We start from the raw sequence: 25,769 nt of genomic DNA, 5'->3' as shown, positions 1-25,769 counted from the left end.
ACTCAATGAAGTTTGACTCAATGGCAAGTTATTTCAGCTTGATTTCTTTGAAGTGGTATTCTTTTTTTTTTTTAAATAAGTTCATTATTTCCCTCATACATACAGATGATTGTACAGTTTACAATCGTGTAACTGGATAAAAAGTCATTCACGTTTCTGATTTTCCATCCCAGAAAACATCACAGCTCACATTTACAGACAATTTACAGAGAATCCTCCTTCGCAAACCCAGTTCTAAACAAAATCAAAATATTAAAGCAAAATACATACAAAACCTAAATTTCATCTGTTCTTTTTTTTGTCTAATAAGGGAAACAAGGAAATATATTGTGCCACAGTCTTTTCCCTCATACATAAAACCACACACATACACACACTCAGGTTTGTGTATTAGCAGAGAGCATGCGTTCTAGTTCAGCACATTATTTACAGCCATTTACATTTTGGTCATACAAAAGGAAAACAAATAGTTAAATACAAACACTGTTGTACAGTAAGCAGTATTCCAGGTCAACTCTGAGTGCACCTCATATAACTAAAAAGAGAAAATAATAATAATAATAATAATAATAATAATTAAAACACTGCAAAAAGACCTGCTCTTTTTCAACAGCAGTTGAACATTTATAAGTAAAGCCAGATCCAGTGAGCGAATCTGACTTGCCACCGTCTTCCCACTAAGACATCCGTAAAAAAAGTGCCTGACCTACCAATAGTATGTTAGTTCAATGGCGATACATGACACAGGCTTTGACATCAAGTCAGGTTTCCCATATTTGAAAGCAAGTACTCACAGTTTAAAACAAACAGGGAAAATGTTTTGAAGGCATGTTTCAGTGCACAAATAAACTCTCAAAACATAATGAATGAGAGCATGTGAATTCGGAGGCTGCAAAAAAAGTTTTCCCCACTCCTACTTCCCATGAGAAAAGTTTCTTTGGAAAAGACAATTTCCGCTTTAGTGGTGTAACTACTTTAGAGCGAGTAAATTAACGGCTGACCACCTGAATGCTACTTCCCTTGAGCAGATGTGAAATTATTAACCAAACACTACAGATATTTGCATTGCGTTAAAGGTAGCGATCCTGTTGACCTTTATAACCTGTTGACAAAAAATAAAAATGCCCAGAAAAGTCTAAAAAATATTTCACATTGCTGAGAGCATGTCAACTCAAGGCAAACTGAAAACACAACTGCATTGAAATGTAGGTGTATATATATATATATATATATTTATACAAACATAACTTAATTTTAAATATTAGTTTTTTGCTTTAGCAATATTGATCTGGAATATTTTAGGTACATTTTCAACTCAAGACACAGCAAGATTCTCAGGGATATTACTGGTTTGAGTGGGGACATTAGTAAGGACATCTGGTCCAGGGGCCATGCTCAGCAATGTGTCCATGACTGGCATTGAGCAGCCACCCTCTCAGAAAGGTACAGAAAAGTAGAAGGTTGGTGTACAGCAGTTACACAGGCCTACTATAACTCCAATGGGTCCTGATACTTCCATTTTTGTGTCCAGAGCAAATATAGATGCATTTGATTTGTACATGCTAGATTCACTTCACATCAGTGAAATTCACCTTGAGAGGTCTTTATTTTCGTTATCAAGATATGGGACGTAAAATGAAGAGATGAGATGGTCAACATGTTAGACATTACTCGAGAATGTTCTAATAAATCTTGCACACCGATTCTTTATTCTTACACGTTAGACTCCACAAAGGGTCTCTTTGGTTTAATGGGTGAGGTTGGGCCTTGCCTTTCATTTCGTGACATCTGCCTAAACTCATTGTCCTGGTAGGCCTGGGAAACTGGCAGAGTCCTTGCCACTTTCACATCCGGGTATGTGGGAACCTGGCTCACTCGGCCCATAGCGTCCGCCCGGTCCCGCGTCACACCAGGGGAGTTGGCGTAGAAATCGTCATCCATGAGGTGGCCATTGTGAGCATTGTTGGTGCGGTTGTAGTAGGCGATATGGCTGAGGGGTGCCGCTTGTTGCCCATAGCCCATGTTGCTAGGGGAAGTGGCTGGACTGTTCACCACCGTATCCAGAGAAGAAACGGTCCAGGGTCGAGAACCCGAAGAGGACGATGCCAGCGAAGGCTGCTGCTGAAGGTACTGCTGAGTCCGTGCGGTCTTGTCGATAATTCCCATGAAAGGTGTAGTGCGGGAGCGAAGTGCTTCTCCTGGATATGTTCCACCCACCACCCGGAAGTCTGTGCCTTGTGGGGGTGACACCGGTGAAAGCTCATCATGGTAGCTGCCTTCATAGGAAAGCTTCAGAGGGATCTCCATTTGCTGCGCCGAAGCTGACGCCCTGAACCCTGGGCCTAGGTTAGCAGCAGAACCTGCCACCAAACTGTTGCTGGATGGCGAGAAGCGCAGACCCGTACTGTGGGAGTGAATAAGGGGGCGTGGAGCTGGTGGGTGCTGTTTGGGCTCAACACTATTCGCGCTGACTGGACGTCGGTGGGCTTGAAGGTTCTCTGGCGAACCCAGAGTCACCTGTCGCTCCATTTCATGAGGCGGGACTGGATAGTAGGCGGTCGACTGACTGCGGCTGATCTGTGGTGTCTGAGCATAACGGACTCCTCCGGGATTGGGTCTGTACGCAGAGGAGGGCCTCTGAGGAAGCTCATCCTCCACAAGGCCAGGATCCATGCTGATGGCACGTTGGTACAAAGCCCCTGCACTCAGACTGCCCTGAGGTTGAAGTGAGGAAGAGTACCCTCCATCCCCAAGTTCATCCATGTCTCCTGGGCAGCGGGCGCTCATCGAGTGAGCAATCTGACTGTATGCACTACTACCCAGTACGGCACTGGAGTGCACCGCGGTGCTGGGCTGGTTGGTGCGGACGATCTGTGCCTTGGCTGGCTGCAACCACTGGGTCTGTTGCGATGGCTGGGAAGTCTGTTGGGAAAATTGGAAAGAACGTTGGCTGCTCATCTTGGACAGAGGGGACTTGGGTCGTCCTGCAAGCTGGTCCTGCTGGTACCGTCCTGCAGAGGCGGACTGGGGACGGTACATGGCGACTCCCTCAGAGGTGGGGCTGGCGCGATACTGTGGTCCACGGCGTAACGGTGATGGTGGTGGACTGAAGTGGTAGGAGGCCTGATGAGGGGGACTGGGCCGGAAGTGAGAGCTCTGGTGCGTTGGTGAGAGTGACGGAGAGGGGGACTGGTAGCCTTGCCTGGTAGGAGAGGACATTGAAGGAGGACTGGGGCGAAGGTCATACGCTTGGCCCAAGTAGGGTGAATCGTGATGGCTCGGAGATGGAGGCATGTTTTGAATGACAGGAAGTCCCGATGGTATAGTGTGGGGCTCAGCAGGAACACCAAGTGGTAGGCCGTCCAAATCCCGCTCGAGGTAATCATCGTCCTCCTCAAACAAGTCCTGGACAGGCTCCATGTCTGAAATGTGGGGCTCCATTGGAGGAGGCGGGACCATGGATGGGGCTTGCTCGCGGGGAGGGGAAGGAGGCGGATCCAGCTCCTGTTGTTGTTCAACTTGACGACACTCTTCCTCTACACGCTGCAGCAGGCGCTGGATCTCGCGGTTATTGGGACATAGACGCATAGCTTCACTCAGGTCCTCCAGGGCTGCGTGGAATTGCCTACAGTGAGGGAAACCAAGAATGAGAGAGAGTAGGAAGGTGGATTATGGCAGTAGGAAGAGAGAAAGGAAGAAATATGCTTGTTAACCAATGAACTGACTGATAAAGACTAAGAAATGACTATTGCTGAAGGAATATTCAGTGTTCAGCGCAAGTCAATTGTCAATTACCTGCTGTCAATTACCACGCAGAACAATTATGACTCATTCCTCAGTTTGTAAAAAACAAACAAAAATCATTCTTGCACTTTCAGTAGAAGTCTACGGGTTAAGGACCTTTAACAGGATAAATGGAAACATTGTTTTAAAAGTGTAGCCGATGAGACTAATGATGGTACAGTTTACCAACCTGTCAGTGCAAAGATATAATCTCTTAACTCCTGGTATGACTGTGTAAAGTCAGTAAAACCTAAAAAGCTTTAGACTTCTGATGTTTTGCTCTTCTGGGATGCCCACAGGTTTTCGTTGTAAAAGTCCAAGTTAACTAAATTGTATTGAACCTGGAACATTTCTTTAGTAATTTTACCTATTGATCAAAATCAGACCCAAAAAACCTCTAGTTCTGCAAAACCAAGCAAGTTGATATAAGTGTTCTGGGAACAGAGAGTCAAAGTAAACAAAATTGTGGGGAGAAGAAAAGGAATAAAATATGAATGATGGACATTCTGAGGGAAAAGAATCTGATTGGTCAACAAAACATGAAGTATGAAGAACAAACAGGTCTAATCCTGCTGTTGACATCTAGTGATGCAGAAGTCAAGGGACTTAAATTGACTTCTATCTTGAAGCTCTAGCATAGCACTACATCAACCAATCGAAACGTATTCGGCCAGTTTGGGTCATGATCTGTCAGCACTTTATTTGTGCTAGAGACAGAATGTGTTTTAAAGGCTGTCCTGGTTACCTGCTGCTGCGCTTGGCACGGGCTCGTGCGTAATAGGCTTCATAGGATTTGGGTTTCAACTCTAGTGCCTTGGAGGCAAACTCCTCCGCCATCCCAAAGTCCTGCAAGCAACAACAGGACCAACAGTCATACACTGAGCTGTACATGAGGTCAGAGGGAAGACACACACACACACACACACACACACACACGTGTGCATGCGGACATGCACACAAACACGGACACACGCACATCCACACAGACTCATCACTTATGCAGACACATGCAGGTTGAACATGAACGCGTCACATTTATATGAGGATGTGAACACTGATTATTACAAAAATAAACACAAAAATAAAGATATTTTGTGCACCATTAGTGCAAATACGATAAACAGACATACAATTATGGAAATGCTTGTACACACTTATAAAATGTATTGACACACGCATACAAATATATGCTCTACAGGGACAGTGGGAAGATGCATTGTGACAGCTCAAACCTCTTCCTGTACTAAGCCTAACAGTTAAACAAATCCAACAAATGTCAGAAAATCCCGATGAACCAACAAATCAAACTGAAACAAGGATGAGATCATGATGGCAAGAAAAACTACAGCATGAGCTGAGTATATTTGGAGATTTCAGGAGGACTTCTCCATCCAGAGGATGGAAGTTTGAAAATCCAAACGCAAAATGTTCTTTGGGTGAGATCAAAATGAGAAATAAATGTAGCCATAAAGGAGAAAAAAAAAAAGTGAAGATAATACATCACTACTGTCTTTACAATCCTTGATCTGCAACTGCTTTGGTCTTAAGTGATTTCAAAAGCAATTAAGAACACAGACCAAAAATCCAAAACTAATATGTGCAGTTTGTTGGTTACGTGGTTGGTATTTGCATGGATGCTTGTAAACAGGGAGATTTACAGTATATTAATGGTCAAAAGATATGGGCTTTTAAACCAGTGTCAACATTTACAGTGGAGGGTGGCCAATGGCCAATGTAATACTGATATCATGGACTTTAGTTAGGGTAGACATCATATGTAATATAACGCAATAACGTGTACGGTGTCTAGCAATGTCTTAAAGGGATAGTTCACCCAAAAATGAAAATTATATAATTAATTACTCATGTCGTTCCAAACCCCGTAAGACCTTCGTTCATCTTCAGAACACAAATTAAGATATTTCTGATGAAATCCGAGAGCTTTCTGACCCTCCATAAACAGCAAGGGTCCTACCATGATCAAGGCATTAACGATGCCCTTACTATGTTTCTGTGTCTTGATCTTAGTAGAACCCTTGCTGTCTAGGCAGGTTCAGAAAGCAGAATATCTTAATTTGTGTTCCGAAGGTCTTGCGGGTTTCGAATGACATGAGGGCAAGTAATTAATGACAGAATTTTCATTTCTGGGTGAACTATTCCTTTAATTCACTTCATTTTGTATATATATATATGGAAGTTTTTAATATAACATTTTTGATTTTCATGATACTTGTTGTCTACCCTGAATAAGGTGTACCACAAATACTGTCTAATATGATATACTGTATACAATTATAAATATTTAAATTTAAAAATAACACACATAATTGCTAAAAATTAATTAAATATAAAAACAATATTTTTAAAAAAATGGCATAATACACTGAATTAAAAATATTTAAACATAAAACACAAAAATGTTAATTAATAGAATTACGTTATCAAAAATATTTATGTTGACGACATGTCAACCAAACACAGTTATCAGTGGATGCTGGGACAAAGTGCCAGTCAATCAGGGCAATCTCAATGCTTAAGACAGAAGAGACAGAAAGAAGAGAGATTTATGAAACTGAGTGCTTTGGACTCACATTCATTTTCCTCCGGCAGCGGGAGAGGTTGAGCAGCAGAGAGACTTTGAGCTCACGGAAGGTCTTCAGGTCCTCTGTGAAACCCTCTCGTGGGAACTTCTTCAGGGCATACTGGTACCGTTGGGCGGCTTCTTTCACCTTTCCTTTCTGGATCAGCAAGACATTCTTACTTTTGAATTTGTTCATAATACAATAAAATATATATTTACTGTATGACACACACACTTCTTTGGCTGAATATTCAAAATGCAACTCACCTTGTAGAATCCATCTCCTTCCTCTATCAGTTTGCTCAGCAGAACGATCATAATATCGGGTTTTGATGTGGCCATTGCCCATGTTGCAGGACCTGAGTACAAAGAAAGGGGCAAAGCAAAGGATCAGCACAGATTGACAGTCCGTATGGGCACAAACTAACTTGCTAATCTCTGAGGAACACAAAGAAACGAGCAGGCTGCCAGGATATCTTGCTTAAAGGAGGCAAAGTCTATGAACAACTTTTGGATATCACAAAAAGCCATGGCAACACGCCAGACAGAAAAACAAGAAACAAATCACGAGCAGCTTGGCTGTTTATACCTTGCCGAAATTGACATCTGTTTATACTGGCAATAAAAACATTGAGTCCAACAGCTACTGAACTTGCAGTCAGCAAGTTTGAGCTCTCTGTGGAGAGCCTGGATAGAGGTCATGTGTTTCAGTTTGGACTGAATGTACAGTGGAGGGAAGGTGGGAATAAGAGATTGATAGTGGTCTATTAGAGCTGTAGATTTGGCCATGGGCAGCCAGTTGCAGTATGCAGGCAGGCAGTGATTTAGTGCAATTCATGCAAGGCACAGTTGAGGACACGCTAAGAAGCACAGGATCAGGTACCAAACTGGCTAGCAGCCCGAAAAAGCCAAACTAACAACAACTGTGGAATAAAATGAAGGCATTTGTTCACACAGGATGCATTCTTGCAATCAAAAACAGCTGGATGCAATACAGAATACACAATACAGTATTCATAAACAGGTATTTAACGTCATACAGCATCTTAAAAGTCTGAGATAATGGCACGAGGTGCTAAAAAACAGCAAGATGTGTTGCAACAATCGAAGATGTCCATTGTAATAAAGCAGAATAGAACAGAATGCAGGTGTCTTGAGATGCCTTTTAAAACCACAGCATCTTAAACGTGACGTTCGTGGCACAAGATGCTGAAAATTAGCACAGCGGTCAAAGACGTCTATCGCAATATGGTTTCATGAGCAGCATCTTAAAACGCAACGCTAATGGCGCAAAAAGCTGCACTGCAACACTGAAAGACATCCATTACAGTACAACAACACAAAGGAATTGAACAAAATACAGGCATCTCAAGATGATTTTTAGATTCTTTAAACTTGACACAGCATCTTATGCTGATAAACCAAGCATTGCGACATTAAAAGATAACCATCTCAATAGCGCAACAGAATACGACCAAATGCATGCATCTTAATTCGTTTTGAACTTTTTTCAACTTGACAGTATAATAAATGCGACACAAATAGTACTAGAAAATTTCAAGAGTTTAATTCTTTTAAGCTGATACAACATATTAAAATGCAATCCTAATGGTGCAAGATGCTACAAAAAAAAGCATTAAAAGATGTCCATCTCAATACCAAATACAGGAATCTCGAGATAAGTTTTTAACTTTTAACTTTATACATCATTGTGTCGCTAATGGCGTAAGATGCTGCAAAAAAGCAAAAAGCATCACAACACTGAAAGACGTCCACTGCATAAAGAACCAAATGCAGCTATCTCAACATGAGGTTTTAACTTCTTTTAACTTAAATTTGAAGACATTGCAGTGGCCAAAGGTGACTCTATGGCACACGATTACATAGTAAAACAGTGCAAGAATGCATTCTGTGTTAACGCTCCCCAATGCCACAGAACACTCAGCATGTAGAAACATTCTGCAGCATCATGCAAAAATGCAACACTGGTTTTCCTACATGCAGCCATGCAAGCAAAAAAGCAGACAAAAAATTAACGGAAAGAATCAACATCTACCGTCAGAATTTTGCAGTATATATTTACACAAAATCCACCCATGTTTATGGCTGATAGCAGCTCTATTCATCATAGCCAAGAATGATATGAAGATTAAATGCCTTTCACATTGGGGCACCCAAAACACTAACAGACCCGATCAATGGAGAAGGGACCACACAGGTAACGAGATGGAGGGACACAATCAAAAATGGCATATGGGGCGCACAAAGGTCCGTGTTTTACCTCGGGCACGGGTGGGGAGTGTCTGACATCCTGGTTACGAGGAGAGAAGTGGTGGAAAGGGTCACGAGTGAAAGGGTGACAGGTTATTGGGGCAGAGTGAAGCATCCGTATCAGACAGGGAGCAAAGGTTTATGAAAAAAGAAAACAGGGAGAATGTGATAGAGAGTCAAGGGAAGAGAACAAGAGAGATTGATAGTTGGTGGATAGAGGTGAAAGAGTGAGGTGAAAGGAAGAACAAGGAAGATCAGCCGTGAGAAGCCGTGGCAAGCAGCAAGATTAGCAAAAGCAACAAGCCCATCCTGATCAGCTGCAGATCAGTGGAGTTCTGCAGGTCGGTGAAGAGCACACGAGAAGGAGGGTTAGACTCGGATGACTGAGCTCACAGGGAAGGGTATGAAGGAGAAAGACATCTACATGTGAAGCTAATTTCATGTGATTTTCATTATATATTCAATGCATCTGCTTTTTATGTTTCTAGTGCACTTCTTCAAGGCACACTGTAAAAAAAAAAAAAAAAAAAACAGTTGAGCCAACTTAAAATTTTAAGGCAACCAGCTTCAGCAGAAGAGTTTGCTCAACTTATTTTTGTGGGAGATTCTCAAATTTTTGTTGTATAAACGACAAGTTGAGAAAACTAAAAAATCTGCTGAAGTTGGTTGCCTTAAAATTTTAAGTTGGCTCAACTTTTTTTTTTTTTTTTACAGTGTATAAGCATTGGAATTTTTGCTGCGCTCCATTCAAATGTTAATGTGGGACAGTCCTAGTGAATGTATGACATACACTACCATTCAAAAGTTTGGTGTCGTTACATTTAAAAACAAATTACATTTTTTTAAAGGAAATTAATACTTTTATTCTGTAAGAATGACCTTGTGGAATTGATAATAATAAAAACGTTACTTGAGCATCAAATCAGCAACTTTGGAAATCCAGTACTGGAATAAATAACATTTTAAAACAGAAAATAGTCATTTTAATTGGTAGTAATAATAATAATAATAATAATATATATTAATAATAATATATATATATATATATATATATATATATATATATATATATATATATATATACACATACATATACACACACAAAAAATGGAAATGGCATGTTTGCTAAATGTTCTAGTTTGCTTCTCTGCTTCCATCCAAGCTGCAAATTTATGCAAAAAAATTCACAAAAACCATTTGCGAATAAAGCAGTATTTACATCCCATGTGTTGACGAGAACAAAACTGACCAAAAATAAGAACAGAATTGCCCTGAGGATGCCGCTGTGGCTCTTTTTTTACATTTTAAATGTAATAAATTACTTGCAGATTAAAGCTTGCAGACAAAACGCTCTGATGAACTTCATGGTTTCTAGCGATCGATGACAGATGCCTTATGACTAGGAGCAACATCGTGCCAGAAAATGCTTTGGCTCCAGCATATCAGAATGACCAAGAGAACCATGTTTACTTTTCTTCCCTGAACAAAATATTCAGCCAGAATTATTCAGTAAGAGTTTCCAACTTGGAACTTGGTATTTTATTAGAATTTTTTTCCAGGTAGGAAAGCTGGTGATTCTGACTTTCCAAGTTGAATGGAACGCAGCATTACAACCCCAAAACAAATTGTGTGAACTGGTGTGTATAGCTCATTTTACCACAAATACTTATTGTACAAGAACATAGTTTAGCAAAAATTGTTTCTGTAAGAACAGTTCCCCTTCCAGCCTACCTATCTTGGCGCCCTTCTTGAGCAGCGCCACCACCACCGATGTGTTCCTGCAGCCAACCGCACGATCCAGTGGACGCATGCCGCTGTAGTCCACATGCTCGATCATCGCACCATGATCCACCAGATACTGCACCTGGAACCACATCAACACCAGAGCTGTGGTTTGTTGTCTGTGTATCTGTATGTGACATCTGTTTAAAACCATTAGCATTTGCATAAGCATCCCATTTTGGAGATTTGAAGGGATGATTCATCCAAAAATGAAAATTCTCTCATCACTTACTCACCCTGATGCCATACATTTTTTTTTTTGACTTACTTTCTTCTGTTGAACACAAAAGAAGATATTTTGAAGAATGGTGGTAACCAAACAGTTGATGGTACCATTGACTTTTATAGTATTTCTTTTCAATAGAATGCAAGTCAATGGCTACCGTCAACTGTTTGGTTACCACCATTCTTCAAAATATCCTCTTTTGTGTTTGACAGAAGAACGAACGTCATACAAGTTTGAAATGACATGAGGGTCAGTAAATGATGACTGAATTTTCACTTTTGGGTGAACTATCCTTTTAAGGTGTATATTTTTAAACAAACTAAATCCACTTTACATTAGTTTACTATAACAAAACCAACCACTTCTGAGTCTCCGTAAAAAGCGGCAAGATCCAGTGGAGTGCGTCCGCTCTTGTCTGCATGGGCTGTCGCTGCACCTCTTTCAACCAGAGCACGGACCAATGGGAGGTGGCCTTTAAGACACGCCCAGCTCAGTGCTGTTAGCCCCTCCTTGTCCATCAGAGACAAGAGGCACCTGTGAAATAAGTTAGAAAAGCAGGTTAGAAAGGACTGATTGGGAGTTTCCTTTCATTTAAATGACTCATATATTCCTTTATATTAATACCTACTATTTTTTATATTTATTGAGCTACAACAACAAATCTAGTGTATGATCAGTACAGCTGTACCTTGAGCCAGCAGGAACTCGGCTGTACCGAGGTGTCCCTCAGACGCAGCCATCATTAGAGGAGTTCGTCCCTGTTTATCCGCCATGTTCACGTCAGCGCCGTGATTCAGCAGCAGGTCCACGATCTGCACAACCAACACCGACATCTCAGACTAAAACAAAGACCACATATGCAAAGTAAAAATGACTCGTGAGATGTCGGAGGCGCTCACCTGCCAGTGTCCCTGCCGCACGGCGCTGAAGAGTGGCACGATGCCCCTGCGGTTGGGCTGAGCCACAGCGGCACCCTGCTCCAGTAAAAGACGACACACGTCCAGCTTCCCCCGACCCGCTGCTGCTGTCAGAGCTGAGATACAGAGAGAGACCCTTTAGTGAGCAAACTGTGCACTCATATTTACATGACAACACAGAGTACAGGTTGTCTGGTGGTGTCCTACCTGTTTCACCCCACAGTGTGTCAAAGTTGTTTATCTGAGCTCGTTCCTCCTCTTCCTCATCTTTCTCGGGTAGGTCAAGAAGGTAGGATACAATCTGTGAATGAATCAGAATTATAATCAGAATAAGCTTCATTGTCAAGTATGTGTGCACACACAATGAATTTGTCTTGGTGACAAGAGCTTCCAGTGCAGAAGTAGTACAGACATAGTACAGATACATAGGGATAAAGGCAATTTAACACAATGATTTTAAAAAAAAAAATGTAAAGGCAAAAAATTTAAATATAACACAATACAATGACAAAAATCTAGACATTAAACATGACATTTATTAAATTAAACAATTACATATGTACAGATAAGCTATTTACAGATGTAAAGTTGTGGCATATGCTAAATGTTATTTTTATTTTTTTAGTTATATGTGTGTGTGTGTGTCAAACACACATTTTTAATTGGTATTATTTTAATTAATTTTCATTAGTTTTCATGATTTATTTGTACATTTTTTTATTTTTGCCTTTGCATTACTACTAAAATTAAAGCAAACAGATATTAACAATATTATTTATTGGTAATATTATATTTTCTAATAAATATAAAATTCTAAAGAATATTAAACATGTTAAAATGTATAATAGTTTTCTCTGATAAATAGAAAGTTTAAAAAACATTTAAAATGGAAATATTGCATTATTACACAATAACATTCTATATGTCATTACTGATGCTTTTGATCAATTTAATGTTTAATGTGTCCTGAATAAAAATATTAATTTCTTTAATTAATTTCTTTTTTAAATAAAAATAAATAATAAAATTAAATATAAAAAATTAAATAAAATAATCTCTTACCTCTGTATAGCCCATACTGGCGGCTGCAATGAGGGCCTGCTGTACCGCATGGCTCTTGCTGAAGGATCCGGCCTGCTGTCCTTCTGTGTTCCACTCGCACTGCACCAGATACTTCACCACCTCTAGATGACCCCGCAGACCCGCGTGGACCATCGCACACTGACCGTTCTTATCCAGGTGATCCACCTGAACAGAAACATACAGGAGAGAGAGACAGAGATGAAACTTTGACTGATAATTCAAAATCAATAGTCACTACCCTGCATTCTTATGGGGTAATCCATCTCTAGCTAAACATGGCATGGCTGACCTTGGCTTTCTTGCTGCAGAGGGCAGTGATGATGGGTAGGTGACCCGCGGCAGCTGCGTAGCTGAGGGGAGTGAGTCCGCTTTCTGAAACGCCATCCACATCCGCCCCAAACTCCAACAGCAGAGCCACAGTCTCCAGGTAGCCCAGGTGAGCGTGGACACACAAGATGGGGGCGTTATTCAACACCTCTGTACGATAGTTCACATTAGCTCCACCCATAATCAGCAGTCGAGATACCTAGAGGAAGAGAGGAAGATGGGGATATGAAGGAGTAGACGAAAAAAAAAAAAAAAAAAAGTGTCAAAAAGAGTCAAAATGTTTTTCAAAGTTAAGAAATCAAGAAATTTCTAATCATGCTATATATAATAGTTTACTGCACTCAAAATTAACAATTTCTTGTTTTAAATATAAATATAACTAAAACTATATATATATATATATATATATATATATATATATATATATATATATATATATATATATATATATATATATATATATATAACTTTTTCCCCAAAAGTCTAACAAACCCAGAGTTCTGAAATGCCGTGTATGAAGAAATTGAAAACAGACAGTTTGCTAAACTGTTTTCTTAGTAATTATGTATTTTAAATTTTTTATTATGTAATTGTTTATTTTTAATTATTTTAAATATTTCAATTTTAAATTGAGAGATTTAAGAGACTTATTTTAAAACAAAATTTTCAATTGTATTAAATTTAAGATACTTTTTATTACATACACACACACATACATATATATATATATATATATACTAAAAAAGTTTCTAATTCCAAACTTTTGAATGGTAGTATACTGTACATTCACTGTAGAAATATCTATGATTTTTACAAAGATTTTAAAATATTTTCCTTAGAAAAACTACTTTAGATTGAAGATGTCTTTAGGTTTTCTATGACTGTGGGAATCCAGTTTTTATTTTTATACCTTGATGTTTGGAGTGTAGAGGTTTCTCAATGAAGCCAAAGCTGCAGAGAGCCCTTCTGTACTGTAGGACACCCACAGCCCCTGCAGAACTGACGAGGAAACCCCAACCTTCTTACTCAGACCCTGCATCCAAGAGACAAAGTGCTTTATTAACAACACCAATGGAAATGTAACATAAATCTGTTTCAAAAGCATTTATATACTTCTGTAGTCAAGTTTATGCTATCAATTAAGCAACATCAAAACTTTAATAGTTGTTATAGTTAGCCTAACCTTAAAGATGTGAGCTTTGAGAATGTGGTGGCCAAGTTCGAGGGTCTGCTGTCGATTAAGTTTACTGTCTTGCCGTGAAAACCAGAAAGCAAGCAGTGTGTGGCCACTCCTAGAGAATCATGGGAAATGAGACAAGATGGGGGTATAAGAGATTTAGCTATATTTCTCAGGCATTGACAATGTTCACATCTGATTTTACTTCAGGATATTCAACAGGAAAAAATGCTTTTCACATACACATTTTGACCCCTAGAATTTCTCACCTGGGGTCGCAGAGGAACTTGGTCTTCTCTCCATCCTCTCTCCAGATGAGCCATTCTCTGAAGGAGGGGTGGATGAACATGCGCGTTCCATCACGTCTTTTCACCAGGAAGGGCGACAGGAGTTCAGACCTCTGCTGGAAATCATCCCAGTCCATGGCCGCTCCACGCACCATGCTGGCGTTCACAGCACTGTAGGCCTGCTCATCAGTTAACGGGTGTAGAGAAGCCACGGCCACGTTAAGCAGTGGAAGAACACGCTCGAATGACGACTGAGTTGGGAAACGCATGTTCAGCTGCAATAGGTAAACCTCGGCCAGGTTCACCGGAACCACCTGCACACAAACATAATGCTTACAGCTTTTAATAAAAAGAACAAATACATGCTAAAAAGATGAAACATATTAATCCTTTTAGGGTCAGATTTACTAACAGCTTGCACCAGCACAAACCGCCTTTTGGTGTTAAAATAGTACTGTTTGGATTTACTAAAGACACTTTAGTAGAATTAGCGCTGAAAAGGCGTGGACACAGTTATTTTTGCGCCTGACCTTTTTGAATATGCATTTGTAGGAGTTTCCCTTTCAGACGCAAAATGTATGGGAGGAGAGTATTATAATGAATCACACAAAGCGATTTACTAACATTTGCGCTCTTCAAATTACTGGTATTTGCGCCATTATTTAACGTCCCAAAAAAACATGTCTTAAAGCAGGCGGTAATTTGCGCTGCTCTTGGTAGATTACACTGGTCATTATGGAAATGATCTGGCTGCGTCTGTGTTCTTAAATGTGCGCATTGTCAGTAAATCACACACAGAATTTTCCCCTCCCATCAGCGCTTTTATGGAATTGCACAACGATAATATGCCCTGTTTAGTAGGCCCTTAGACTTAAAAAAATATATAGATTTTCAATTTTCTTTTCAAATTTCTTTCAAAAACAACTAAAAGGGTTTCATTCACTCTATTACTTTTTTCTTAAAATACAGAACCAAAATGATCAATAAATAATTAACACCACATGCATGCCTATGAAAGGCTACAATAATAATAGTAAAATAAAATCATACCACATATAACTCTTAAAGCTAAAATAAAATAAACATTAAAAATCTAAAAAAAAATAAAAGTAGCACCATATACATCCCTGAAAATCTAAAATAGAATAAAAATATATAAAGTAAAAATTTATATTTATATGTTTCTATAAAATAAAATAAAATTAGGTAAGGGTAAAGGTAAAGGTAAAGGTAATAAAGGAGGCATCTGTGTGGATTGACCCCTGACCTTGAAGCTGGAGCTTTTGAGCACCAGGTAACCCTTCTCAATGAGGTCCAGAGTGAGCTTCAGGTAGAGATAGGAGCCCCGGCTCAGGCTTTTCAGATGAGTGCTGAGTTTGGCGAAGGCTGCGTTGTCCAGCTTGCCGTTGAGCGCCACGTTGTTCTGGATCTCCTGGCTGGAGTGAAGCCGGTGCAGGATGTAGCCCTGCAAGTCCGAGTCAATCGCATCACTTTCCTCCAGACGATCCAGAGAGATCCGGTGGAACGGCAACGGACGAGTTATATCCTGAGACGGAGAGAGACAATGAGTAAAAAAGTAAAGAGGATGGGTGGATGTATGGACAGATGGATGGAGTACAGACCTGCAGTGTCGTTCTGAGAGTGACCACCAGTTTAAGCCAGGGAGGGAAACGCTCGATGGTTTTGCACAGGAAGGAAACAATGGTTTCTCCGTAATCCGGTTTATGGAACTCGGCCTCATTCAACCCATCAATCAGGATGATGAGGTTCTCCTCACACGCGATCTTCCTCTCTGTAAACATTGCATGTGTTCAATATTACATATACTCTATACATGTGCTGACGTATAAGAGTGCGCACAAACACATGTTTGCGTACCTCGATGCAGGATCTCCAGAGGCTCCAGCAGGCCCCTGCGGAAAGCATTGAAAGGGTCCTGGACGCAGGCGCGCAGGCTGAGGGTGCTCTGGAGGTGCGGCTGGCGGAGCAGCAGCTCTCGGTAGGCCTGCATCTGAGGAGCCCTACACAACAACGCTGCCACGTTATGCACAAACTCAGGGACCAGGCAGGTGTATGCGTTGTCAGCCTGACAGTAATGGTACGCCACAACCTGCACACGAGAGAGCAGATATAAGCTGACAAACATTTACATTCACAGCACAGCATGAGTTGAGATCACACCTGTAAAACTGGATTTTACTTTTACTTATCAACATTCAGTTTCAGTAACAGAATTATATTTGTACATGATTTTGCCAGAGTGCTGATATTTCACAGATGTTTCAAAAATGAAACACCACTACAGTGTTGTTCAGAGACACACAATGGTTCACTGGTAAAGCAAGTAGTAGTATAAATTTATTTAATGCCATGTCAGCATCATAGGCTATTTTCATGGCAAAAACAATTGAAAAAAATTTATAAGTAAAACAAATACAATAAAAACCAGCAAACAAACAAGTTATTTTTACATTAACATATGATAACAATTCTAAAACTTTTTCTGGCAAAATTATACTAATCTAATATTCATATTCAGTCGTAAAGTCTTCATTACTCTTATACGTTTCATACGTATTATCATTAATCCCAATTACTGATAATATTCAAGGCAAGTGTCATGTCAAAGCAGGACAGAGATATTGGGAGGAAATCTTCAGCGCAATTAGCATAAATTATGTATAATTGCTTGACTGTATAGGGATTACGCTGCAACAAGTGTGATGGAGCATATTATGAGGTTATTTATCCCTCCATTTGCATGTGGACTATTAATTAGCCTGATAACATGTGAACTAATTATCTGTTCATTAGCATAAAGGGGTGGGCGGAGTTATACGGGGCGAGGTGACCTTTATGAGCACATATGGATGCAAAAAGGGCAAGAAACAAAGAGAAAGAAAGAGGGAGATAGAAACCAGGGCAGCCGAGCAGTAATACGGCTATAAAGAACTAGAGACAGGGAGGTTGTAATTAAAAAAAATAAAAGAGACATAACTTTTTAGTAGAATATTATATATATATTCTCCTTTCATGGTATAGCTATAGCGGGTTCACATCCCCAAATGTTTTCCACTATTAAGTGTGATTAATACTGGTGGAAAAGGCTTTTAATGCCTTCTGAAAGAGTACTATACTTATACAGTACATGAAAGAACCTGCTTGTAATTGCTGTCAAATAATGCCATTATCTACATTGTGGTAGAATTACTGTCTATAGTATTATGTTCATATAGTAGTATACCTCATGCCTGATGTACGGTTTGAGCATCGCATCACTATGAACACATTTTTAACAAAATTAATTTCCACATTCACCAATTAACATTGTAAATCCGGCAAAGTTTTTTGTTTTACATTTTCATTTAAAAAATGTGCATTGATAACACTACATTTTGTGTTGTATGGCATTAAATTACACAATACTAGTTAATGCTACTGCGTGAGGCTTTCTAATACACCGGCAGAGGAAATGACGGCATATTTGACACCCTTCTCTTTTCTGCCTAATGTTATCAATCTCTCTATATTTTTTCCTCTTTTGCAAAGTAACACTATTGTGGATTTATTCTTTTGCTTTTGGAGCAAATGGGAACATAAAAGTGATCTTTGGGTTACACTTTATTTTAAGGTGTCCTTGTTACAGGGTAATTATACATTTTAAGTAATACACTGAGTAGTAATATTAATTAACTACATGTACTAACTATATGGTTAGGATTTGGCTTAGGGTTACTTGTACTGTATTCAATTATGCATAATTAATTGTTATTATAATAGTAAGTAGATGTAGAAAGGACACCTTAAAATAAAGTGTTACCGATATTTGTTGTAGTTTTCGTTCACCACTAAAGAAGTTTACCCAACTATCATGACATCTGCTTCTGAGAACCCCGGAAATGTGAAAAGGGTGTATAAATAAGCACACAGATACGGTCTACCTCCACTGGTTTTGTCACCTGAGCGATCATCCTGAAATTTCACAGGTTATTTGGTGAATTGTGACTCAAGCTATTGGAGTTCTGACTGAATCTGAAACCCAGACCTCCAAGGCTCGCTCCCAGCCGGGCATGATTTAGGATGTGTGGAGCCTTGACTGTGAGCTTTAGACAGCACGCTGAGCTCTGACAGATGAGCCAGAGCTAATGCTAATAGGAAGTCAATACATCGATCTGGACAGGAGACAGATTATGGCACAGCAGTCCAAAGGGGAAACCAAGAACAGCAGGACGAGGGGGAGAGTGATCTGCAGAAGGGCTACGGAGTGTGTTGAGGGTTTTAATGGGATATGCTTTGTGTAGCGGAGAGCAGATGTACGAGACACACACGAGTCTTGTAGGCAAGACACACACACACACACACACACACACACACACACAGAGATGTCATTACACTGCAAAGGTTAATTTTAGAAGGGACATATTCTATTATTTTGTAGAATTCTATTTTTGTTTCCACTTATAATGTTAATCACCAAAATCAATCGTAATTGAGATTTAAATAACCATTTTCCACCCTCTCTCAGACTAAACTGGCTATATTTCTACAGCACCTTATGTGTAAATGACGGCTGTTATGATTGGCTTTTCACTTTGTGTGTAAAATGAGTAGCAACACCCCCAACAAGCTGAAATGACTGAATTGTCAAGAGATATGAAAATATATAATTTATGACTTTTTAAAAAATCTGGTTGGAGCAGGAAGTGAGAGAAAAGCAGCCAACAAGTATTCAATATAAGGTACATCTGAACCACTTCAATACTATTTAAAAAACCTCATAAATGTGCTGAGCTGGTATTTAGACAAAAAAATAAAATAAAAATAATCAAATATAGCTTTGTTTGGATTAACATTTTTGGTCAATAAATAATTTCCATACTTATTTCTCTTTGTGTTATTATCTTATAGAGCTGCTTTATAGTTTGCTTCATAACTAATGAACTTTGCAATACTGACACCGCTATGGAACTAAACTGAGCTGATTAATGACACTATTGGTTTTTTAGGACTGGTTTACAGCTAAAATTGTATTTGTTTCATAACTGAAGAACATTTCGACATTAATACTGCTATTTACAGCTGCTCTGAAACAGCTTTTGTATAAATTGTATAAAGTGCTGTACAAATAAATGTGACCTGACTTACATAGAATGAGTAGGTATGTCTACACTTGTGAATGGTAATATACACAAGGTGGTGGTGAAGTGAAATAGTTGAAGAGTGGACATTTAATAAATCTAGGAAAAATATACACACCTCTCATGTCAGCTTGTCCAGAGCGGCTGGAACTGGAGTTTTGTCGTGGCAAACGCAAAGACGTGCGCAGTGGAGCCTGTCTCTGCTCATCCAGATACGCAAGATCCTCCAGGTGAGCTGAACTAGTGGCTGTGAAAGGGGGAAGAGGATCAGGTTACTTTTAATATTTAAAAAATATAGTTTCACATATTTTCAATATTAGCTTAATATGAAATATTTTATATTCTTTAAAATGACTTTTTTTTCTTCTTTTGCGTGTGTGAGCATTGATGCTTGGGCGATATTATATTTAAAATATGCATGTCAATAACGTACTTTGAAATTGAATACTGAAATAAATTCTGAATTTAAATTGAAAATTGAGACAGACTGAGAGAGAGAGATTGACAAACTCTATTTAAACTCATGCCACCCACATACATATCCAACAGAGGGAGAATACACAACAATAACAGTGGAAAAACAGAAACCATTTATTATGCATTTCCTCATTTCAGCAGCCAAGCAAATGAAGAGAAGCTATTAAAAAGAAGCAAACAGGTTCCAGAAGGAGCGTGTTGTTCCAAAATCAGAGAAAGTTTTCAATAACATTACTAAGTGTGTCCTGTCAGTTTAACTTCACCTGAAATTAATTAACTCTCAACTTCAGCTATGAAGTAAATCTAACATAGCATTTCTGTTTAATAAACCATTACCATGGTAAAAATAATATAAGATTGTACCTGAATATACACTATGTTAGTAAATGATTATAGAAGTAAAAACCATGTTTTTGGGCGGATTGGTTATCATTTGTATAACCACTGTTTTACTACATATATACCATGGTTAAAATATGGCCAGTGTTGCAAAACAACGGTTAATTTGTGGTTACCATGGTTTAACTGTATTAGTCATGTTTATTTTGGTTTTATTTGTAGTAAAACCATGGTTAATTTTCGTAAGGGTACAAGTTTTTACTCAAAATGACTTACAAATTGTGATACAACATGGTACTCCAAGCTATTTTACAAGGCATTTCCTAAGAAAATGGTGATATTATCGCTACTATCAAAAACATGGTAATACCATGGTTCTATTTGTTGTTAATGATGAGTCAAACCCTTTGACGAACTCTATAAGAGCTTGTGTTTGCTTAGCTTGTTGTTATTAGCTTTTATGAAAATGCGTGCATGAATTTTGAGCACCTTTTTTCTTTGCTAATGAGGAGGAAAGTTCATGGCGGCTTGATACACAAGTATATTAAAAACACAGTGGGTGGCCAGTGAATTGATCTCGCCTCAAAGCAGCTGGAGAGAGCTTTTGAAACTATTTAACAACAGCTATTATTGTGGCAGTGTTAGCACTGGTGTTATGGACAAGTGGCCACCATCAAAGTAAGGTGCAAGGTGCCACATAATAAGCAAAGCCTTCCGTTCTCTGCTAATGTGTTTAATCGAAGACAGATTTCAGAAAGCCATCCATGGCCCCATGGTACATGTGTACAAATTACAACTTCCTGTTGGTTACATGCGTGGAACAACAGTTTAGTAATTTAAACCTCCCCTAAGAGAACATGACGTTTGAGCGGCAACTTTAGAGCAGAGGTCTTCAACCCTGTTCCTGGGGACCCACTATCCTGAAGAGTTTAGCTACAACCCTAATCAAACACACCTGAAGCGGCCAATCAAGCTCCTCAAGACTGCCTGAAAATTGCAGGCAGGTGTGCTGAAGCCGGTTGGAAATAAACTTTTCAGGAGAGTGGGTCCCCAGGAGCAAGGTTGAAGACCTCTGCTTTAGAGAACTGCAGCAGTGACGTCAAAACCCGGAAGACTAATTCACCAGTGGTTCTCGAGATTTTCCTATTGATTTTCATACAACTCATGAATAAAATAAGGTCTGTGGTGAACATAACTTGATGATACTTTGACGTTTTGCTCTACAATGTGAATCACACATACATATACTGTAAAACACTAATTTTAAAGCAGTTACGTTTATTTTATAAAATGTATGTTTCTAATATGTAACTACATAAGAATGTTGAAAAAATGTCAAAGTATCGTCAAACTTTGTTTACCACGTCTTATTTATAAAAAAAAAACAACAACAAAAAAATTATAAAAAACCTTAGGAAAATCTTGAAGGAACCAGTGGCAAAATAGTTTTCTGGGTTTTGACGTCACAGCTGTAGCACTCTATCAATGACAAATTTTATAAAAGCTGGGAAAGATGTCAAAATTCAGCAGCTATAGATTCCGATTTGAAAAATTTTACAATTAATCTTACGACTGTAAATCCATAATAAGTTGATTGTAAAGTGAATTAGAGGTCTGCATTTCCGCAGCTCTCCCGCGGGAACGACCAGATTTCTTGCGACGCGGGATTCAATTCCTGAATAAAACGCGGTAGCGGTCGGTAACACTGGTGTAATTTGAATGGGAGCGGACGGTCTAACAATATCCTGTTTCCGACTTCCTTTCAGAACAGCATATCTGCGATTTATTCTCATTGACCAATGGTACAGCCTGCACTCAGGACTGTTATGCACATGCTGCTCGCATGAACCAGTGCTTTAATTTGCGGGGTCTGTGCTCGCAGCATGTGCATAACGGTCCTCAGAACAGGTTGTAGCCTACCGGTGGCGACAGAACAGGCAGGTTGTCGATGTAAATGTTAAACGAATTGTATCCTGACAAGACGAGTAAAAATACACTTTTTTCCTACTGTTGGCAGCAAAATGTTAAACGAATTTTGTGTCTTAAGACATAAAATTCGTTTAACACTTTGCTGTCAATAAATTCAAGACGAATAAAATAAACACAATTTTGTGCAGACTACACTTTTATTTGTTAGCCTCTCTCTCTTTTCTTTTAGTAGAGGAAATTTAAATGTGAGATTCTGGAAACGAGATCTAAATTTAGCGGGAACGGTCGGGTCGGGAAGAAAATTATTCTAAGCGGACAGCGGTTGAACAAAGAGTGAATATATCGCGGGAGCGGGTGGGTGCGGAATATAACCTCGCGGGAGCGGGCGGGACTAAAAAAAAACAGTCCCACGCAGACCTCTAGATTGAATCTCCATCAGTGTAAAGACTCGTTCACACCAAAGATGATCATTATAAAGTTCTACTAATCAGAATAGTAAATTCCACACCACACAGTGATAAAACGATAACGACAAAGAGGAACGAAAATGTTGGAATCACTTAAAGATTAATTTTCTTTCTAGCTGATGAATGATAAATACATTGACCAATCAGAATTCACCCAACTTTAAAGCGCTCAAGCTTTTAAAGCGGCAGACTACATAACCGCACCACATGCTAAAAATAAACAGAACAATATTGTATATTGGTGTGGATGCTAATATAGCTATTGTTATCTTTATAGGCATCGCTCCTTTTGTGAACAGGCCTCATGAGACTTAGCCAGACTCACCGTTAACTCTATATTGGCAAAACTATGGTTATCATTGTAAAATGTAAAAAATATCCCAGACACCAGCATTTCTCCTGGCCAACCCCACCACCTCCATCTGCACTGCAGACTGTCTGGCTGGCATGACTGTGTTGCTGGATTTACAGCCGCTTGAAATGCGTCACAATGACTTGGGCTCCCATCAACCGAACTGGTGTTTTACAGTCCCACCGTGGCACTGGTCCAGAAGGCACGTCTGCATTTTACACCAAACGTCTGAACATGTGCACATCTACTTGTCTCTAAACTGGGTCTGCTTGTGTCCTTACAGAATATGGAATATAAACATATAAGAACGTATGCTTTACTAGGTGATCAGACTAGCAATTTCCACCTTAAAAAAGGCGTGAGGTGTGGTCACATTTTCCTTTGTTTGGCGAATGGTCACAGGTGAAATCCAGACATTTCAAAAGGAATCCACGCGATTTGGGCGAAAGATTACCCCATGCAGATTTCGCAACTGTTTCATGCTGCTCACATGGATTCTCAGCGTTGACTAACAGAAAGCTGCTTGGTTTGAAACTACGGTTGCAGATACACAGGCGACTTGCTTTCAAGTGTTCATGGACCAGCTTTAACCTTTCCAATATGGCGGACAGCTTTCGTTTATCGGCCCATAGAAAGAGTCACTAATAAGGCATCTACTTAAACATATCTATGTTTTTATGTACATATGTGAAGGTGCATGTGTGTATATGCGACAGGACGTGCACACAGGAGAACATGTCAAAACTCATACCAGACTTTCTGTTCAAAACAATAAATCAAATGCATCTTGAACTCAAAGATCAGGCAGGTTTTGAAAGGGGGAGATGGAATAAAATACAAACAGAGAGACACACACAGAGAGGAGGTGTGGGAATGAGTGAATGGGATAAGGAGAGAAAGAGAAAGAAATGAAAAGTGTGAGGGAAGAGAGTGAAAGACAGGAAAAGCGTGAGAGGTGAGCATGCATGAGTAAGAAAGAAAATCAGGGGGAGAGAGAAAGCATGAGAGAGAGGTGAGGAGAGTAGGAAAAAAGACAAACAGATCACGTCATTCACTCACTGCTACCGCCAACAGCATTCACTTCACTAAGGTGCATGCTGGGAGTATGTGAGAAGACGTCTTCTCATATACACGTCACATTTACCGTACTACTTTAATTTAATTTTGTCACCATTTACTTGCCCTTATTTTTATGGTGCTTTTTATACTTTTTTGCATGCCACTTTGAAATTATGTTAATTTGAATCTTTGAAAATTCAGAAAGACACTGGTGAATTTATTGAAATAAACAACTTCATAACCATACGTTCAAAGATAAAGAAACAATCAAAATAAATGGATTGTTAACATGAACAACAATTCTCAAATTCATAATAACAATAATAATAATAATGACTGAATCAAATATAAATAAATAAATAAATAAATAAAATTATTATTATTTTATGTACAATTCTTCTTCTTCTTCTTCTCGCTGTTGTTATGGTAATTATAAAGAATGATAAGTATTAAGCAATATAGTTTTTGGTCACATTAATCAAACAAAGCTTGCTTTGCTCAGTCAGACTTTAGAGGCCGAACTAACCATTTTATGGACATTTAATTTACTTTATATTGGAAATTTCTTATAGCAAACCTTCAAAAATCCAAAGCTGAAAGTGAAAAAAAAAAAAACTACAGTACGTGAAACTGAGCTACTGAGTTTGATACTATTTTCTCACATGTGAATCCAAAACCAGCAGCACAAATCACAAATCCTTCATAAAACCTGGAGGAGATTCACGCAGACGTCCTTGCTTTGTTATAAAGGGGCAGCATCAGGAGCTAGGAGCCGCTCCAGAGCTCAAATGGCCCATAAAGCTGAGAAGAGGGCCACTTCTATAGCTCTCACAGTAATCACTATGTGCTTTTACTGACCTTGACATTTTAAGGGAATTGGAAACACGTGTCTGTTGACTTTTAGGGTCTGGATTACGTGGGATATTTCCTGTCTCCGCAGTTCACCATTCATGAACAGAAGTGTTCAAAGAGCCTCAGCTGAATGAGTTTCACACAGAGCTGACTCCAAATATTCACACGTGGTGAAAGATGAATGTGACTGTTTGTAACGAACAGGATTTGTATGCTGGACTGGGTCTTGACTAGCTCAGCATAATATGCAGGTTTCTGCCATTTTACAGTTAATCTACAGTTAAATAACAACTGAAATGAAATGACTGAAACTGAGCTACTGAAATGACTCAAAGGAAGCAAAGCACATATAGGCACATATATTCTAGAAGAAATTGGCAAGATAAAGTAAATTGAATGTTTATAAAATGGATAGCTACACCATGCTTAATCATTCAATTCATGTGACCATAATTTATGCAGCCTACACAGTTAGTTTAAAAAATGATATTTCTTATCATTCTTTATAACCATATCAACAGAAATAATCATAATAAAAATGATAATAATGTCGTAAAGAATATGATGTAACATTGTTAAGTAGCCTAAACTATAACTATATTTAGTATATGTAATACAGTAGAGTAGACTAACTGTGTAGACTAAACAAATTATGGTCACATTAATTCAGTTTTATTTTCATTCTAGATGCATTATTATATTATATTACATTACATTACATT

The 25,769-nt window shown here is 39.0% G+C and overlaps 2 protein-coding genes across 2 annotated transcripts in view; both read right to left on the bottom strand.

The window, feature by feature from the left end:
• Positions 1–58: 58 nt before the first annotated feature.
• Positions 59–16,775, bottom strand: LOC131536396 (protein TANC2-like). The gene is made up of 17 exons (XM_058769277.1): positions 16,313–16,775; positions 16,057–16,226; positions 15,702–15,980; positions 14,417–14,748; positions 14,154–14,262; positions 13,881–14,003; positions 12,933–13,169; positions 12,623–12,808; positions 11,768–11,861; positions 11,543–11,676; positions 11,325–11,455; positions 11,003–11,171; positions 10,367–10,499; positions 6,632–6,723; positions 6,375–6,521; positions 4,529–4,629; positions 59–3,625 (listed from the first exon to the last, which is right to left on the bottom strand). Exons 1-17 carry the CDS (start codon positions 16,578–16,580, stop codon positions 1,714–1,716), a joined length of 4,617 nt encoding a protein of 1,538 aa, XP_058625260.1. The 5' UTR covers positions 16,581–16,775; the 3' UTR covers positions 59–1,713.
• Positions 16,776–18,445: 1,670 nt separating this feature from the next.
• Positions 18,446–25,769, bottom strand: part of LOC131535559 (protein TANC2-like) — a 139,028-nt gene continuing 131,704 nt past the window's right edge. The window contains exons 9-10 of the mRNA XM_058768244.1: positions 19,691–19,819; positions 18,446–18,606 (exon numbers count right to left, since the gene is read on the bottom strand). Of these exons, the coding sequence (XP_058624227.1) occupies positions 18,446–18,606; positions 19,691–19,819 (290 nt within the window). The remainder of the gene's footprint in view (positions 18,607–19,690; positions 19,820–25,769) is intronic.

The sequence above is a fragment of the Onychostoma macrolepis genome, chromosome 03, assembly GCF_012432095.1.
Source record: "Onychostoma macrolepis isolate SWU-2019 chromosome 03, ASM1243209v1, whole genome shotgun sequence".
NCBI classification, from domain to species: Eukaryota; Metazoa; Chordata; class Actinopteri; order Cypriniformes; family Cyprinidae; genus Onychostoma; species Onychostoma macrolepis.
This window is presented reverse-complemented; position numbering and strand designations above follow the sequence as displayed.